General features: G+C 40.2%; 2 protein-coding genes across 2 annotated transcripts in view; both read left to right on the top strand.

The window, feature by feature from the left end:
• The first annotated feature begins 6,583 nt into the window (after window positions 1-6,583).
• Window positions 6,584-18,728, top strand: part of LOC127644547 (gastrula zinc finger protein XlCGF57.1-like) — a 35,355-nt gene continuing 23,210 nt past the window's right edge. Inside the window, exon 1 of the mRNA XM_052127751.1 lies at window positions 6,584-6,693. The gene's annotated coding sequence lies outside the window, so the exon portion shown is untranslated. The remainder of the gene's footprint in view (window positions 6,694-18,728) is intronic.
• LOC127645742 (gastrula zinc finger protein XlCGF49.1-like) lies at window positions 17,630-18,487 on the top strand. The gene is made up of 2 exons (XM_052129404.1): window positions 17,630-17,930; window positions 18,273-18,487. Exons 1-2 carry the CDS (start codon window positions 17,630-17,632, stop codon window positions 18,485-18,487), a joined length of 516 nt encoding a protein of 171 aa, XP_051985364.1.

The following is an 18,728-nucleotide window of genomic DNA, read 5'->3' on the forward strand; positions in this document are numbered from 1 at the left end:
GTATGGATGCTTTATACCTGCCTGATGATGACGAGATGCCAGTTTGGTGCCTTCCTGTTTCAGGTTCATGATTGGCTGCTAACATCAGAGGGGGGCACACAATGTGGTCCAACCTCCCTTTTCTGTGTGGAAAGAATTTGCATCTTTTAAAGACCACAATGCGCTTAACGATTTATCTATGCATTACTTCTTTTTAAAACCACTTTCAAAATATTTTTGGCATTATTCTGAATGCGTATAGTCTAAACATGACACCAAAAGATTAAATATTACCCATGCATTAATTTATACCTTAATAGTTCAATTTGTGTGAACTATTGTGCTAATACAACAACTGCAATTTACATAAACATCTCTGTGAACAAACATGGATGTGTGTCAGTTGGCGTCCAGTTTAGGAGTAAAAGTTTTGTCTTTGTGGCTTCTTTGTTTCAGCTTTTGCCACATGGGAAATTCCAAGCTTGGTTCACTTATTGGTTCTCCTGGAAATCCTAGGGAATTTACAATACTTCTCACCTGTTGTCTTAGGGAAAACCTTAGGATAGTCTGCTATTCTGGATGGGAAACCATGTAAACCTATGGTCATGAAATTCCTTCAAGTCAACACTGTCACAAGCAATCTACCAAAGAACTGCATTTTTTTTTTACTTTTTTTTTTTATGGCAGAAAAATGCTCATCTTAACGTCCTCTCTCCTCCAAAATTGAGCAAGGATGCTCATGCCATGAGTCAGAGAGTTTCCTCTCACCAAAGGAAAATTAAAATTTTCATTGAGTCCACGCATGGAGCTTGCACTCTTCACTTCAAGAAGGTAGAGCTTGTGCGTATTTGTATTCCAATGCATGTTCCAAATTAAGCACAGCCAAGAATTTCACCCAAGATCACGTGCAATGTTGGTCCTTGCACGTAATAGCTTTTTTTGTGTTTAACTCTCAACAAACGTGATTTATAGTTAAAATTGGGCTCCTCTGATTGTAAACAGTACAATACTAATGTGCTAAAAATATTTATCAGTAAAACATAAATTTGCCCTTTCACGGCAACTGTCTTAGTACAAGTCTTAGTAATGTTTTAGGCAACCATGTGTTATAATGGATTTTTATGGTAGAGAAAAAGCTTAACTCTTTCGATCACAGTGATTTAACATATAGTGTTTATCACAAGGGAAATGTAAGAAAATCACATGAAGTGTTTTTTTTTTAAAATACATATGGATTGTACTTTTGTATAAACAGTGCTGCAGTTTTCCTCATCATTTTTCTGAGTCCCTTCTCCCTCTTCCAAAGCGAGCACTGACATATGCACATCAATTTAATGTCATGAATAGATTTTGGAATCACAATGGTGGAAACAATTTTCATGCTCTTGAATTGATCACTCAATTCGTTTCTGTCAGCAACAGATATCTAACACAGCTTAGGTTTATTTCTCTTGATGTGTGAAATGTTCACAGCAATTTTGGAGGGAGATGCCAAAAGTCAAGTCAAGTCAAGTCAAGTGGTTTTTATTGTCGTTTCAACCATATACAGTTAGTACAGTACACAGCAAAACGAGACAACGTTCCTCCAGGACCATGGTGCTACATAAAAACAACAAAGGACCAACATAGGACCACATGAGACTACACAACGAAATAAAATACCTATATAAACTACCTATATATACCTATATAAAGTGCACGTGCAAACATGTGCAAAAAGTACAGGACAGTACAACAAATTACTGACAATGAACAGGACAATAGACAGTGCAGCGCCGACCAGTACTCAGTAGTGCAAAAAGATGACAGTTTCTAAAAATGTAAACATAACATACTATGAGATAATGTTCTATGCACATAGCAGTTATTGAGGTAGCAGACAGTTATAAAGTGACAGTTATTAAAGTGCAACTCAGGACACGTGTGTGTCAAACCAGTCTCTGAGTATTGAGAAGTCTGATGGCTTGGGGAAGAAGCTGTTACACAGTCTGGCCGTGAGGGCCCGAATGCTTCGGTACCTCTTGCCAGACGGGAGGAGGGTAAAGAGTTTGTGTGAGGGGTGTGTGGGGTCGTCCACAATGCTGGTTGCTTTATGGATACAGTGTTTTTTGTAAATGTCTTTGATGGAGGGAAGAGAGACCCCAATGATCTTCTCAGCTGTCCTCACTATCCTCTGCAGGGCTTTGCGGTCCGAAACGGTGCAAGTCCCAAACCAGGCAGTGATGCAGCTGCTCAGGATGCTCTCAATAGTCCCTCTATAGAATGTAGTGAGGATGGGGGTTGGGAGATGTGCTTTCCTCAGCCTTCGAAGAAAGTAGAGACGCTGCTGGGCTTTCTTGGTGATAGAGCTGGTGTTGAGGGACCAGGTGAGGTTCTCCGCCAGGTGAACACCAAGGAATTTGGTGCTCTTGACGATCTCCACAGAGGAGCCGTCGATGTTCAGCGGAGTGTGTTCACCTTGTGCTCTCCTAAAGTCAACAACCATCTCTTTTGTTTTGTCGACATTCAGGGACAGGTTGTTGGCTCTACACCAGTTCGTCAGCCGCTGCACCTCCTCTCTGTATGCTGACTCGTTGTTCTTGCTGATGAGACCCACCACGGTCGTGTCATCGGCGAACTTGATGATGTGATTCGAGCTGTGCATTGCTGCACAGTCGTGAGTCAGCAGAGTGAACAGCAGTGGACTGAGCACACAGCCCTGGGGGCCCCCGTGCTCAGTGTGGTGGTGGTGGAGATGCTGTTCCCGATCCGGACTGACTGAGGTCTCCCAGTCAGGAAGTCCAGGATCCAGTTGCAGAGGGAGGTGTCCAGGCCCAGCAGGTTCAGCTTTCCAATCAGGTGCTGGGGAATGATTGTGTTGAATGCGGAGCTGAAATCTATGAACAGCATTCGAACGTATGAGTCCTTATTGTCTAGGTGGGTGAGGGCCAGATGGAGGGTTGTGGTGATGGCATCGTCCGTTGAACGGTTTGAACGATACGTAAACTGCAGTGGGTCTAGTGAGGGGGGCAGCTGGGTCTTAATCTGCCTCATGACGAGCCTCTCGAAGCACTTCATGATGATGGGTGTAAGTGCGACGGGACGGTAGTCGTTGAGGCAGGACACTGAAGACTTCTTTGGCATGGGGATGATGGTGGTGGCCTTGAAGCACGTTGGAACAACGGCGCTGCTCAGAGAGATGTTGAAGATGTCGGTAAGAACATCTGCTAGCTGGTCTGCACATCCTCTGAGCACTCTGCCAGGAATGTTGTCTGGTCCAGCAGCCTTCCGTGGGTTGACTCTACGTAGAGTTTTCCTCACATCTGCCGGGGTAAGACAGAGCACCTGGTCGTTGGGAGGAGGGGTGGACTTCCTCGCCATCACGTCGTTCTGCACTTCAAACCGAGCGTAGAAGTCGTTCAGCGCATCTGGAAGGGAGGCATCTTTGTCACAGGCAACTGATGTTGTCCTGTAGTTGGTGATGGCCTGGATGCCCTGCCACATGCGCCGCGTGTCACCGCTGTCCTGGAAGTGACTGTGGATTCTCTGGGCGTGTGCGCGCTTTGCCTCTCTGATTGCCCGTGACAGTTTGGCCCTAGCTGGTCTTAGGGCTGCCTTATCGCCTGCTCTGAAGGCGGAGTCTCGGGACCTCAGCAGCGTGCGCACCTCCGCAGTCATCCACGGCTTCTGGTTGGAGCGTGTGGTGATGGTCTTGGAGAAAGTGACATCATCAATGCACTTGCTGATGTAGCTGGTCACTGATGCTGTGTATTCCTCCAAGTTGATAGAATAGCCATATGTTGCAGCCTCCCTGAACATGTGCCAGTCAGTACACTCAAAACAGTCCTGAAGAGCAGAGATGGCTCCTGCCAGCCAGGTTTTCACCTGCTTCTGAAGCGGTTTTGTGCGTCTGACGAGCGGTCTGTATGCTGGAATTAACATAACAGAGATGTGGTCTGAGTAGCCGAGGTGGGGGCGGGGCTCCGCCCGGTACGCGCCTGGGATGTTTGTGTAAACAAGATCAAGCGCGTTCACCCTCTCGTTGCAAAGTCCACATACTGATGGAATTTAGGGAGCACTGTCTTGAGATTTGCATGGTTGAAATCTCCGGCGACAATAAACAGTCCGTCGGGGTGAGCGTTCTGCAGTTCGCTCATAGCCCCATACAGTTCACAGAGCGCTTCCTTAGCGTTAGCGCTGGGGAATGTAAACTCCGGTTATGCAAACAGTGGTGAATTCCCGTGGTAGATAAAAAGGTCTGCATCTAACAGTCACAAGCTCCAACAGCGATGAACAGTAACTAGAGACTAGCATAGAGTTCTTGCACCATTCTGTGTTGATGTAAACACACAAGCCACCACCGCGAGTCTTACCGCAGAGAGCTGTATTTCTGTCGGCACGAAACGAGGCGAGCCCGTCTAGCTGAATGGCGGCATCCAGAACTCTGTCGCTGAGCCACGTCTCCGTGAAAACAAAGACGCAGCAGTCTCTAAACTCACGCTGCGTAGCCTGCTGGAGTCGGATATAGTCCAGTTTATTGTCCAGGGAGCAAACATTTGAGAGCAGGATAGACGGGAGAGCCGGCCGGCTAGGGTTTGTTTTTAGCCTAGCATGGACCCCGCCCTCTTTCCGCTTCCGCTTTCGCACACCGCTTACGACGTCCTCTCCCCCGGCCACCGGCATCAGGCGACGCCGAGGGCTGGAGGCCTGGTCTCCGCAGCAAGCCAAGTACGCGTAGCGCCTCCTGCAGGTCATCATGCAGCTTGGTTTTTGCATGAGTCTTATATTTGAGTAGTGTCTGGCGATGGTAGACACGAACACTGGTTGCTCCGATGTCCATGTGTCGGGCTTTTTTAACAAAAATAGCACCATTGTGGATCCGGAGTGGCCGCTGCGTGCTACCGCGCCGCCATCAAAAATAAGGGGCAAACGGTGTCCCGTATGGATTCAATGCGGAACGCAATTTTGTTAGCTTATAAATTAGATGATTCCATATTTTACAGGACAGTTGACTGTTGTTCCTTTGAAGAAGAAAAAATGGCATACATATTTGGTTTTGTTAGCTGTTGTAATGGTTCCTTTATGGTAATGGTAATTATTTATTTAATTTGGGCAACAATCACAACAACAACATTTTTGAATATGTTGTGTTTATGTATATAAAGTAGCCAGTAGGTAGCATATAGAATCTATATGTAAAAGGTAAATGAGAGTACAGTTCAGTGAGCAGCCTTTGGATAGTGTATTCATACTGCAACGTAACGACGTAAAAGTAACGATTAAAGTCCCTTTCTATTGAAAAGTCTCTTCTCTGCTGAGAAGACAGCAACTTGAAAGCTGTATTTCTGTTTTGCATAAAATTGCACGATGAAATTGAGACACTGAGAAAGTTGAGCATTTATAAAGAAAAAAAAAAACACTTTATAACACATTACTTCTTCATCATAAAATATTTTGAAATATTTCAATTTTATTGAATTTTATTCAATTTTATATTAAGTCCAGGTCTTAAAAATATGTTTAAATATTGAATAAATTGTAAATATATTCATTTAAAGTAATATTTTATCTCTCCTAAATCCGACTCTAATATTTTGTACATTGTTTTATTGTTCAGTTTAGTAATTTAAGAAATAGGTTTAAGGACTTTTATTTTGATTCTTCGGTGTGCGTGTGTGTGTGTGTGTGTGTGTGTGTGTGTGTGTGTGTGTGTGTGTGTGTGTGTGTGTGTGTGTGTGTGTGTGTGTGTGTGTGTGTGTGTGTGTGTGTGTGTTGTTGTTGTGACGTCAGAAGGCTGCGCCGCGGTTCATTGGTGTTTATGGTGCAGGTTTGTGTTTGAGTAAAGCGCATAAATAAAAAACATAAAGTCATCACTATACGTTTACAAATATATTAGCTTGAAATCATTCACAGACCAATTCGCAGATAATTGTACCCACTTTCTGGACATGATATTTACTGATTACTGATATTTATTTCGTTTACTCGCATCATTTATCGGTTTAATAATTGTTAAAATCTGTATAATGATTTTGTTTCAGTTCGATTAATTGTGCAGATCTAGAAATAACTGTATGTTGCTGTAATCTCCAAACTACTGGATGTTTATTTTTTATCAGTTATCGTGGCAATTTAACAAACAGATGCAAACCATTATTTGAAATGATTTTGACAATATTACAGAGGAGATGGTTCTTAGTTAATGACAAATGATTCAGATGCTTTTACACCACAAGTTTGATTGACAGACACCCATGAAAATGGAGGAAGTTGCCAATTCTTTTCTTGTGTTCCTTTATTTTTCTATATATTTCTTTCTTTTTAATGGTTACATTTATTTGCTATTTGTAATTTCTTTAACATGTGATAATGCGGGAGCAGTTAATGTGAGTATGAATACAGACATGTAAAATGTAAAGAAGAGAGCTTAAAGGTAACATATAGATAAAATATAGAAATGTTTAAATTCTGACATTTATTTTGAATGTTGGCAGGTCTGGTCATCACTACCACACAGTGATTGTGAATCCCAAATCAATTCAGCAATAAATGCTCTGAATATTCCTGTCATCTTTGAATTGAAGAAGAGTTTCCAGAAGAGCAGGACAAACTTCAAGTGTGTCAACAATTTCAGACATATTACTGCAAAGATGGATTTTATTAAAGAGGAGAGAGATGACATAGGTTATCCAGAACCACACAGAGTGAAAGATGAAGAAATTCAGGAACAAATAGGTTTGTGTCCATTCTTGAGTCTTCATTAATGACTGTTGATGTGTGATTTGAGTATCTCAGACCCTATTTATACCTGATAGTAAGATGTGTTTTGGGATAATCTGATCAAAAGTGGATAGTGCTAAAACTGGGGTAAAGTTTTGTGATTGGATAACAAAACAAAACAAAGAGATTTGATTTTTGTAAAAACAGCATGCAGGGAAAAGGAACATTCAGAAAACACCCCGCTTACATTTTCACATGTTGCGCGAATACATGGATAGGCTTATATCAGCTGGTTGTTGAAAACAGATTTTTGCGTTATTTTGGGCAATTGTGCTGACTGACAGGACAACGTAGAGCGTATGATGTCATTGCCATGGTAACCAGATACATTTCAGCTGATCTGATGAAGACTAGAATTAATGTATCGTCAAATCAATGTGCGATGCAACAAAATTAATTTTCTTCTCTGCAAACTATGCCAGACACAATAGCTAGAAAGACAATGAGATTTAATTGAAGAATAAAAAAAATCAGTGACGCTACCAAAAACCGGGACTGTGCTGTGTAATAAACCAGAACGTCTGGTCACCTAATCTATAATTAAATTATAAACAAAACATTTCGCTGCCCAAAATAACTTCAGATTTCGTTGTGGAAAAAAATTGTAAAAGAACATATTTTAAGCAGTTCATCAGTGCTTTTAATATAGAAAAACATTAAACAGGTGCTGTTTATCTGTTTTTCAGCGTTGCAGTCTGCTTTAGCAATAACCATTTCTTTTTCACGACTATTAAAAAAGTTACAGTTAATTCATGAAGGGCCAGTTTAAGTTGACAACACTGCGTGGACCACAAGTGACTACAGTTGCCTACAGGTGTGGATATATTATGCCTAAAAAGACTTATTAGCCCAACTTGATATGTTGTTTTAGTAAAATGTGTGAGACATGATGTGGGTGACTTGACTCAATGAAGTTCTTAACCATGATGAATCCACGACGCAAGCGCTGTCTTGGTTTCACAAATGCTGCGTGCGATTTTACCAGTTGTCAGGTTCCGTGCCGTGTGAAACTGCCTTTTAGTTTCTAGTTCATTGGCTACATAACTGTCTTTATGTGTTCGTCATGCCAGCCACCTCGGTAATCAATGTTATACAGGAGTCTCCATAGTAACATTCAAGCGTATTGGTTGACTGAGTGTGCCGCTCTGCAGGTGTGTTTGCTCAACACGGTGAAACAAACTCTGGCTACTTCTACAACATCAGGGGGTGCTACAACTGCTTGTAGACAGTGTCCATTTATTTCTGTTTTGTTATTCTTATTTATTTTGTTCATTGCATCACAAATGAAATGCCATGTACTCGTAAAAAATCCAGAGTTCCAAAGGCTCGAGTCCAAGTTAAGTCAGAGTAAAAATGCATCCGAGTCCGTGACAAGTCCAAGTCCATTAAAATTGGACTGTCCGAACTCGAGTACCCCAACTCTAACTATTACAGTTATTGATAGAAAAATATAGTCCCACAAGAACAGGTTTTGTCTCTGATAAATTTTGCCTTTTTAATACTTTACTTTAAGTCGCTTTAATTCACTGTCTGACATTAAATCCTCTGCTGTGGATAATGTTTCTGTTATTCATAATCCATAGGATTGTTTGTGAGGTGTTGTATAGAGTATTTGTCAGGAGTCATTCTGCAGATTCTGTCTGAGCTCTTATAAATTGTCCAAAATGTTGGATGCTGTGAACTAGGGATGTGCAGGAGTAGTCGAATATTCGTTCTGCAATAATTAGGCGAATAGTAAAAATACTATTTGAATTTCGCAAAGTTTTGCTTTGCTGGCCATATATACAATGAGATGCATGTTAAATCCTGAACACAAAAGTGTACACTTTACTCTCGTATATGTGCAGCTCGTCAGAAAGCAGCGTCCCCATAGCATGCAACAAATATGGCATCCAAGAAAGACTTTGCTAGCTGAGGTAAGGGACATTTCATAATTTAAACTGGTGTGTATAAACGAGTGTAGTTCACTGAGCTTGATTTTCTCAACTAAAAGCATGACATGAGAGATACAATATGCCGAGTGTTTACACTCATCCTGTACGTTAACTGCGCCAGTCTACTTCATTAGCGATTTCTTTTTCTTCGCTTTGCTTGAACTTAAATGCTTTCATTCTATTCTTTTTTTGTTTTCATGCAATATGATATCAATGAAGAAAAAAATATTTGTGATGCTTTTCCTGCTTAAAATTAGACACCATAACAATATCAATAAACATTTTCATTATTTTGAAATGTATTCGATGTATTTCATATCAAGCTGTTGCTCTCAGGCAACGTGGAACACAAGTATTACCAAACCATCATATCATCAATTTATCATTTCAAAACATTACAATCAGTGTTGTTTCAAGATAAAACAATAAAAAAAAAAAAAATCACCATAAGCTTATCCTAATATGCACCTTATCCTTACAAGCATGCGCATACACACAAAATGTCCTTCCTCACAAATGCACCTCACTGATTGTGAAAGTTGATGAAGCAATTCCTCTCAACAGAAAAACACAGATAGGTATCACATTTTGAGCACTGCACTTTTACAATGCCTGAACATCCTGGGTATTTGCATAACCCTTGTCTGATCAAAACGAACCAGCATTGATGGTTGTGGTTCTACAGGGGTTTTTGGATGCTTTTCAGGCTGTTCTTCCTCACTGTGCTGTGATGGTCTCCCCCTTCTCTTCAAGGCCTTCCTCTCCATACAGAGACATGCTGCAACTTCAGCTTTGAATTTTGTAAGGCTGCACACACCCTTTGGGGGCGATGTCACAGTCACTGCTGTCTCTCCGGTAGAGGAGCCAGGCCTCAACAACAGCCAGATCAAACATGTGGAAGACCACTCAGTGATACCACTTTATGGATCGAATCTTTGTTCTGTAGAAGGCGATGAGAGAGTCTAGTAGATCAACCCCTCCCATCCCTTTGCTGTGGGATTGTACTGTTTCGTGGGGTTTTTCCCCCTTGAATGGGACAGTTTTTTCATTCACAAAGATTTCCATCAATTGGGCTTGGAACTTCTCCAAGAGGGATGTCAGCAGTGGGTGCACCTTGTACAGCTTGTCATTGGAGACCCAGCCATCCTAGTATGCCCAGTATGGCCTTATGCGATTCCATTACGGTACAATGTTGCCTCAAGGCAACATGCATTTTTTGTAATGTCCTATGATACATTTGATGATATTTAATGTAAAGTTTTTGAAAATACTTCTTTACTTACCAATGAAGGTGAAGGTGATGTTTTGAAGGCGATTATCTGGACAAAAATTTGTGAAAAATGCACTTTTCAATGGAGAAAATATGGAGCTATGTGACTGTGCTGAAAGAGGAAACAAAATACTGTGGGTCTTGTGACCACTTTTTTTTGCATTTTCATTTGTTAGTATTTCAGTTCTCCTCCCTAATATAACATTGCCCAATTAAATGGGTGTCTCATTTTATTAAAAAACAACTCAAATAGGCTGTGTTGCCTGGAGGCAACACGGTACCATAGAGGGTTGGAGGGTAGCATCTATACTGTAGATCCCTATGAAGCATGTCTGTTTGGACAACAATTACATAATGTAGCTTAATTATACATGGGTTCCTTAACACTGACTAATCAAGTTCTGACAATGCACCGACTGGTCGATTGGTAGTTTTAAAGAGGTTGTTTTGCATATTCCTACCTTTTACCGGCAAATTCTGTTACACAGTGAAACAATACTTCAGAGGAAAAGGAGTTAACACAGCTGTGGTGAACAACCCGCCCCTCCCTCTCATCATCATCTCCTCGCCTCTTAGGGCCATTCTTTAGCCAGGCTCACAAAGGGAGTGGGATGGAGAGAGGAGAGATGCAATGAATCATAAGGCACACCTGATGTGAGTCGAGCCTCATCAGTGCTGCAATAAAAATGCAGAGCATGCCTCTCTTTGGGAATCCTGCCTCCTAGTGTGCACACACTGGCACCCTTTGCAGTGCCAAGAGCAGAGCGGGGATGGTACCGGGCGAATTAGATGCCAAATCAGCTTCCTCAGAACCCTGGCGCGGGTTAAATGAGTCGCCAGGGAGTAAGATGGGAATGGATGCCAGGCCGCCTTCCCCTCGCACTTGCTGCAGCCCTTGGGAAGACAGACCGGCAGAGAAGCCACTGCACCACGGACCATGAAGGGGAACGTGCAGCTGCCAAACCCCACCGACATCCTGGACCATTCCTTTGGTCACTCCCCATCATTCATAAAGCCTCCCTCACCACGAGGATGCCAGAATTCACTTTGTTTTGGACATTAGTTCCCCCATGGACACTTTATTCCCCTTTTATGAACATTTTATATTTATTATTATTTCCAATATACTCCTCTCTGAGACTTGACGCCACACCCATTGCTCTGGCGAATGATCCGGCCCTCTCTCTCGTCATCGTTGCCCTGCCTCTTAGGGCCGTTCTTCAGCCAGGCTCACAAGGGATTTGGCTGGAGAGAGGAGAGATGCAACTTTATGAGCCCAGTTTGGCCAGTAGATGATGAGGCACACCTGGCGCGAGTGCTATATATATTTGTATAGCACAGGCACTTTCTCAGATTTGCTTTTGGGGTCAAAGGGTACCAAATTTGCATCCATCCTTTCTCTGGCACAGTGGACATTCACAAAATGCATGGATGCGGCTCTGGCCCATCTGAGGCTCCAGGGCATCTGCATTTTAAATAGACTCGATGATTGGTTGGTGTAAGCACACTCTTGGTGTAAGCCAAGAGTGTCTGGCTGCTAGATATACAGTATATAATTTGGTACCAATACTTGGGTAATTTACAAATTCTTAATATTTGGCATTTCAATACCATTTATTAATGTACATATTAAATTAAAACCTAAGCATGGTGCCTTAGTGTTTCTCATTTAAGTAAACATTGCTTCATGTTTTGAATTATTTAGGTAAATAGTAATAATAATAATAAAGACATAGCCTAAGTATAAGTAGCCTTAGAAAGTCAAGTAACAAAAGAAAGTCAAGTCATTAAAATTTTTATAGCGCTTTTCAGAAGACACATAGTTTCAAAGCAGCTTTGAAACTATGTGATTTTGATTAAATCATGTATTTATTTTTTTTTACTGTAATATCTATGAAGTCTTAGAGTGATCATTGTGCAGTTTGGTTAAATATGATTGAAAATTGTGTATACAAATTAAATAATAATTGAATGTAGCAAGCTGAAGGCTACTGTGGCGAGAAACACAAAACTCCATAAGTTGTTGGTTAATGGAGAAAAATAACCTCGGGAGAAACCAGACTCACTGTGGGGGCTAGTTCCCCTCTGGCTAACATCATGAATATAATGCCAATATTAATTATATGTGTGCAGTGCAAGTCATGGTTTAAAATTTGTAAATTAAGTAAGTGTTTTGGTCCAGTGTTTAAAAATTATTATTATTTTATTTTTTTAATGAACTGTAAGATTAATGACTAATGTCTTTGAAGTCCATCCTGGATTAACTGTAGAAGTTCAGTATTGTCCTTTGTTAGTTGGCTGATTTAATTGATACACTCTGCTAATTTGGAGAAGTGTGAATTTTCGTTTGGTTTAGAAGAAATATAAAGATAGGGATCGTCGGCATAACAACTTATTTCATGATTCCTGATAATATCTCACAGGGAAAGCATATATAAGTAGAAAAGTAGAGGCCCTAAAACTGATCCCTGTGGCACTCCATACTTAACTTTTGTTTGATTTGACAATTCCTTGTTACACTTACAAAGTGGTAGCAATCTGATAAATTGGACCTAAACCATGCTAATGCAAGTCTAATAACGCCAACATAATTCTCCAGCCTATTCAAGAGAATGTTGTGATCTATAGTGTCGAAGGCAGCTCTGAGATTTAAAACACTAGAAGAGAAATTCAGCTGTGATCAGAAGATAAGAGCAAGTCATTTGTAACTCTGATAAGTGCAGTGTCTGTACTGTGGCTTCTTATTAAGCGGTTTGATAGCTGCCATTTTAATATTTCTTGGGACATGTCCTAAAGTTAGCAAGGAGTTAATAATATTAAGAATAGGTTCTGAGGTTACAGGGAATGCCTCTTTTAAGAGCTTAGTTGGTACTGGATCTAACATACATGTTGTGGCTTTTTAACTCTTCATGATCTATGACAGTGATGGATTTAATTTGCTCAGGCAAGACACTTTTTTGAGGTGCTGTGACATTTGATTGCTTAGTTCCAATTTTATTTCTGATTATTTCAATTTTATCAGTAAAGAGTCATTACTATCATGCTGCGACGGAAACACACACATTAACTCAGATAACAGAATTAGAAAGAAAAAAAAAACATAAACATACTTGCATCGTAACAGTGGCACATAATTGAGGAAATTTGAGTGTGCATCACCATATGTGATGAAGAAATCTCGAGTTGACCCAGCACTAGAGAGGTCTCATATCTGCAGAGGGGTGAGAATGGCTGCAGTAGCCAACAATCCAAGCAAACGGCAAAATGCTTGCAGTGGCAGCGTCACCCCTTACTTGAACTTCTTTAAGCACTGAAGAGTAGACTGAATACATGTGCCAGAAAGGCGAGCCATCATATTCACAAATTCAAGTTACGCACCACCAAGAAGGAAACTTGCCGACTGGGTACTAATATATTTTTCACCCAGTTGACCTTCAGCCCAGATGCGCCAGGTGCGAAAGCAACCTATCCTATGCTTTTATGCTAACTCCTCCGAATGAGCTAACATTAGCCAATCTTCAAGGTAGTTCAATACGTGGACACCGCTCAGCCTCAGCGGAGCCAATTCTACATCAGGGAGGCCCCCCAAAAAACTGAGCCACTCCGTATAATTGCTTATATCTTAAAAATGCATTAAGGCATTTGCATGATTTTTGGTGTACTTCTACGACTTTTTGTAAACAACAAAATTATGTCATCATGAGCAACAACTTGTTTCAAATAAATAAGTAAATAATTTAGCTAATTTTTCAATGGCAGCAAACTCAGGTGCTTCTCTATTGCCATGTGGCCCGTTTTTTTTTTTTTTTTTTTTAACCAAATAATTTATATATTTGAAGCAAGTTGTTGCTAAAGATGATGTTACAGTTATCTTATTTTGTTTACAAAAAGCAGTAGACTTATGCTAAAAATCATACAAATGCCTTTTATACATTTTTAAGATGTGAGCAATCAAACATAGTGGCCCCTTTTTATTTGGGCCACCCTGTACACATTTGGTAAATGTGCAAGGAGCTAGGGACAGGCCAAAGGGAAGGACCTTGAATGCCTATTTCAGGTCAACCAACACAAATTCTACGAAAGGATATACATGACAGAGTTTCCGATTCGAGTGCCTCAAGTCCAGAATGGGCCAGAGTCCTTCGTCTTTCTTGGCAAATTGGAAGTAGCGGCTGTAAAAGCAGATCTATACATTGCAGATCGGTACGCTCACTATCAGCATTTTCTGCATCATCACGGGGGAACTAAACAGGTGAAGCCACATTAGAGGGGGAGGAAGAGAGACTCGAGACTTGGGCCAGTGGCAATTTATCCTCCAACTTCCAGCGCTCTTTACCCTGCCCTCTCTTCCCTTGCTTGTGCAGTCCTTCAGGTGCTGCAAAGGTTGGATAACTGGAGGGGTGCGGAACGATGCCAGCTTTCTTAAAGAAAGTAATATTAGAGTGAAGCATTTTGAGTTTCATGCATTAAGTCTTCGAGCACTACTTCTCTGAGACTGGCCAGGCATTCCAATTTGGCCCAGGCATTACACTCAGAGAGATGGATACATCGATGACATGGAGAAATAAACTTGCGAAACACCATCTTGAAAAAGACAGGAAATGCAAATGGCTCAATTAGTTTCTTTAACCCTGTAGAGAAATACACAATACATACAGTTGAAGTCAGAAGTTTACATACACCTTAGCCAAATATATTTTAACTCATTCCTGTCATTTAAAACATTGCCTGTCTTAGGACAGTTAGGATCACTACTTTATTTAAAGAATGTGAAATATCAGAATAATAGTAGAGAGAATTATTTATTTCAGCTTTTATTTCTTTCATCACATTTCCAGTGGGTAAAATGCTTACATACACTTCTTCCAGACAGAACTGGTCTTTCCTATCGGATTGAGGTCAGGGCTTTGTAGTGGCTACTCAAATACCTTGACTTTGTTGTCCTTAAGCCATTTTTCCACAACATTGGATGTATGCTTAGGGTCATTGTCCATTTGGAAGACCCATTTGCGACCGAGCTTTAATGGCTGATGTCTTGAGATGTTGCTTCAAAACATCAACATAAATTTCCTTCCTCATGATGCCATCTATTTTGTGTAGTGCTCCAGTCCCTCCTGCAGCAAAGATCCCCCACAACATGCTGCAGCCACCCCCATGCTTCACTGTTGGGATTGTGTTGTTCTGCTTGCAAGCCTCACCCTTTTTCCTCCAAACATAACAATGGTTACTAGGGCCAAATAGTCTGGCCTGATTTCTTTTGATTTTCCCATGATGTCAAGCAAAGCAGCACTGAGTTTAAGGTAGGCCTTAAAATACATCCACAGGTACATCTCCAATTGGCTAATTGCCTAAAGGCTTGTCATCTTTTTCTGGAATTTTCCAAGCTGCTTAATGGCACAGTTAACTTAGTGTATATAAAGTTCTGACCCACTATAATTGCCATATAGTCTATTAAAAGTAAAAAATCTGTCTGCTAACAATTTTGGGAAAAATAACTTGTTATGTGCAAAGTAGATGTCTTAAATGACTTACCAAAACTATAGTTTGCTAATATGAAATCTGTGGATTGGTTCAAAAATGAGCTATAATGAATTCAACCTAAGTGTATGTAAACTTCTGACTTCAACTGTATATACACTAAGGAAAAATAATCCAACTCGCTGTGATGAATTGCAAAGATGAAGTGATGAGTCTGGTTTGCAGAGCATGAGCTTTAATTGTGACCCTGAAGAAGAAAATGGCGCTGTTCTGTATTATATGCCCATGATTATGTGCTCCTTGGGGGCAGAGGGCCAAGCTGCAATAGATTGCCATGATTCTATATGGGCTTCACTCCCGGGAGGAGTTCCAATAGCATCAGCTACTGCCGAAGCATTAAGAGACTAACTTGAAAGCGAACAAACATATCCCATGTGGGTGAGCAAAGCTAGAGCGCACATGCAAATTTTTTTGAGTGATGGAATAAGATTCCCATTTTATTTGTTTTTCATTTAATATAAGTATTAGTATCAAATCACAAAAGTATATTGATTAACTTTGATATGTTTTAATTAATAGTTTTTAGTTATTCTGTTTTATGGACACTTGGATAGAAAAAGGCCAGCATTCCATATGCTGAAACTTTTCATTCCTTTTGTAGTATCAACACAAATTTTTACCTAGGTACAGTTGACATATTGGACAACAGAACAAGTTTTTTTTATTGACCTCGCTTATTTGCATCATAAAATAAAGTTGTAATCAAAATTATTCACCCCCCCCCCCCAACCAGCAATACGTTCTGGTGATGTGAATTAAAACACATCAACTAAAACCCATTTGATTCACATTTGAATGATTTTGAGAACAAAGAGAACATTTTTAAATAAAAAAATAACTAATTCTCTCCACAAATGTCATGTCAAAAATATTCAACCCCCAAAATCTAGGCTATCATTTGTGGAACATCCTTTACCCTTAATAACATCAAATAAATGTTCCAGGTAAGTGTTCTCAGGCTTCGGACACCTCTCTATTGGAATTTTTAAAAGTAAAAGCTTCCTGCTCATTGACATTCTTTGGTTTCTGTGCTGCCACTGCTTCCATGAAATCCCAACAAAGATTTTCAATGGGATTTTAATGATGGTCATTCAAGGGCATTCCACGACCCATCCCTGAACTGGTTTTGGGACAACTTGGTGTTATTGCCTTGCTGGAAAGTCCATTGATCACAGAGCATCAGTTTCACCCTAAAGGCATCACAATTTTGCCAAAATGGCCTGATACCTGAAAAAAATCCATGGTTTCAGTCACATAATCAGGATAGCCATATTCTGCAGGTGCAAAACACTCCCACAACAGGGCTGACCCATCTCCATGCTTGACTGTGGTGATGTGTCATTCTTATCATCACCTTGCCTTTCTTACTCCAGACGTACTGCTGACCCATGGGTCTAAATCTCATTTTCAGTTTGTTATCATACATCCATAAAACCTTCATCCAGGACTCAATATGTCTTTCCAAATTCCTGCATAAATATTCAAGTCAACATTTCCCTTGGTGAAGTTTTGCTTTCTTCCACTCCCCAGTAGGTTGTACCATATTTGAAAAATGTATAAATGGTGCTTCCTACTTTGTCTATTGGAAGACACTTCCATTTTTAGCCATGGTCTTTTCTTGTGTAATGAAATAATCTCTATTAGCTTTTGTGACATCTTATTTTTAAATAGCAATTTTTGCATAGAAATAAATTCAACAAAATAAAGCTTATGACACTAAACTTGCAACTTGGAAAACTTAAATAAGTGCCATTGTTGTGTGATGGCTTCGTTTTAAAACAAGTTCTTGTGTAGCCTAACATTTTTAAGAAATGGCTATATGCAATAGGCGTTGAACACTGCTGTATTTTTTTAAATCCTGCAATTTAGAAATTTTAGGTTATATATGCACAATTCAGGGTCATCAGAAATATACTATCTTGGGGGGTTGAATTATTTTGACTGCAACTGTATATTATGTTTTAAAAAAAAGTTTACTTTGGACACATTTTTGGTAAACCCAACTTATTAAGTTCTTACAGTTATAAGTATTTTCTGTTTGACCTTTAGCAGGGAAATATTGCCTACAGCTTGTAAGGGGTTCATTGATTATTAACTATTTAATATTTTTATTTTAGATTTGATGCAAATAAAGGAGGAAAGTCAAGAAATGGATGAAGTGGAGGAGAAACATCAGTATCAGACACCTAATAATTCCAAAAAGAATTCCTCACAAAAAAGAAGTCAAAAGGCAAGAACCAAGAAATCTTTAACCTGCCCTCAGTGTGGAAAGAGTTTCACACAAAAAGGACACCTTGAAAATCACATGAGAATTCACACAGGAGAGAAGCCATTCATATGCCTTCAGTGTGGCAAGAGTTTCACTCGTGCAGACATCCTTAAAAAGCACATACTAATTCACTCTGGAGAGAAGCCTTTCCAGTGTCCTATGTGTGAAAAGAGTTACTGTTGTAATCAAGACCTAAAGAGGCACATAGCCACTCACTCCGGAGAGAAGCCTTTCACATGCCATGAGTGTGGAAAGAGTTTCACATATAAAGATGTCCTCAATAGTCACATGAGAATTCACAGTGGCGAGAGGCCTTTTTCATGTCATAAGTGTGGAAAAAGTTTCACATATAAAGGTGACCTAAATGTTCACATTAGAATTCACACTAGTGAGAAACTTTTTACATGCCTCCAGTGTGGATCAAGATTCAAACATAAAGCATACCTCAACAGGCACATGATAATTCACACTGGAGAGAAGCCATACACATGCCTTCAGTGTGGAAAAAGTTTCACACGTAAAGGTTGCCTTCATTCTCACATGAGAATTCACACTGGAGAGAAACCTTTTATATGCCCTCATTGTGGAAAGAGTTTCACACGTAAAGCTCATCTTAATAGTCATGCAAGGATTCACACTGAAGAGAAGCCTTTCACATGCCTCAAGGGTGGAAAGAGTGTCTCATGTTCAAGAAGTCTCAAAAATCATCTGCACTCGCTGCACACTGGAGTAAATTAATGTGATTGTGTGGAAAAAAGTTTTGCCATCACACCTAAAGACACGAAAATGTATACAAATGAGAAGCCTAATACGTGCTCTATTTTTTGTTAGACTTTTTCATGGCAGCACAATTTTAAAGAGCATCAGAGATTACATACAGAAACCAATCCACTGCCATACATGTGAAAAGAGCTTTAGCCAAACAGGTCATTGGCTAGTTCATTTAAAAAGTAACCTGATCACGTGGGAAGTCAGCATG

The sequence above is a fragment of the Xyrauchen texanus genome, chromosome 6 (assembly GCF_025860055.1).
Source record: "Xyrauchen texanus isolate HMW12.3.18 chromosome 6, RBS_HiC_50CHRs, whole genome shotgun sequence".
Taxonomy (NCBI): Eukaryota; Metazoa; Chordata; class Actinopteri; order Cypriniformes; family Catostomidae; genus Xyrauchen; species Xyrauchen texanus.

What these genes read in the sequence shown, in the direction of transcription:
- LOC127645742 (XM_052129404.1), top strand. Translation starts at nt 17,630, where the DNA reads ATGGATGAAGTGGAGGAGAAACATCAGTATCAGACACCTAATAATTCC. An exon ending in GTGTGAAAAGAGTTACTGTT is followed by an intron (nt 17,931 to 18,272) that starts GTAATCAAGACC and finishes TCACACGTAAAG; the next exon opens with GTTGCCTTCATTCTCACATG.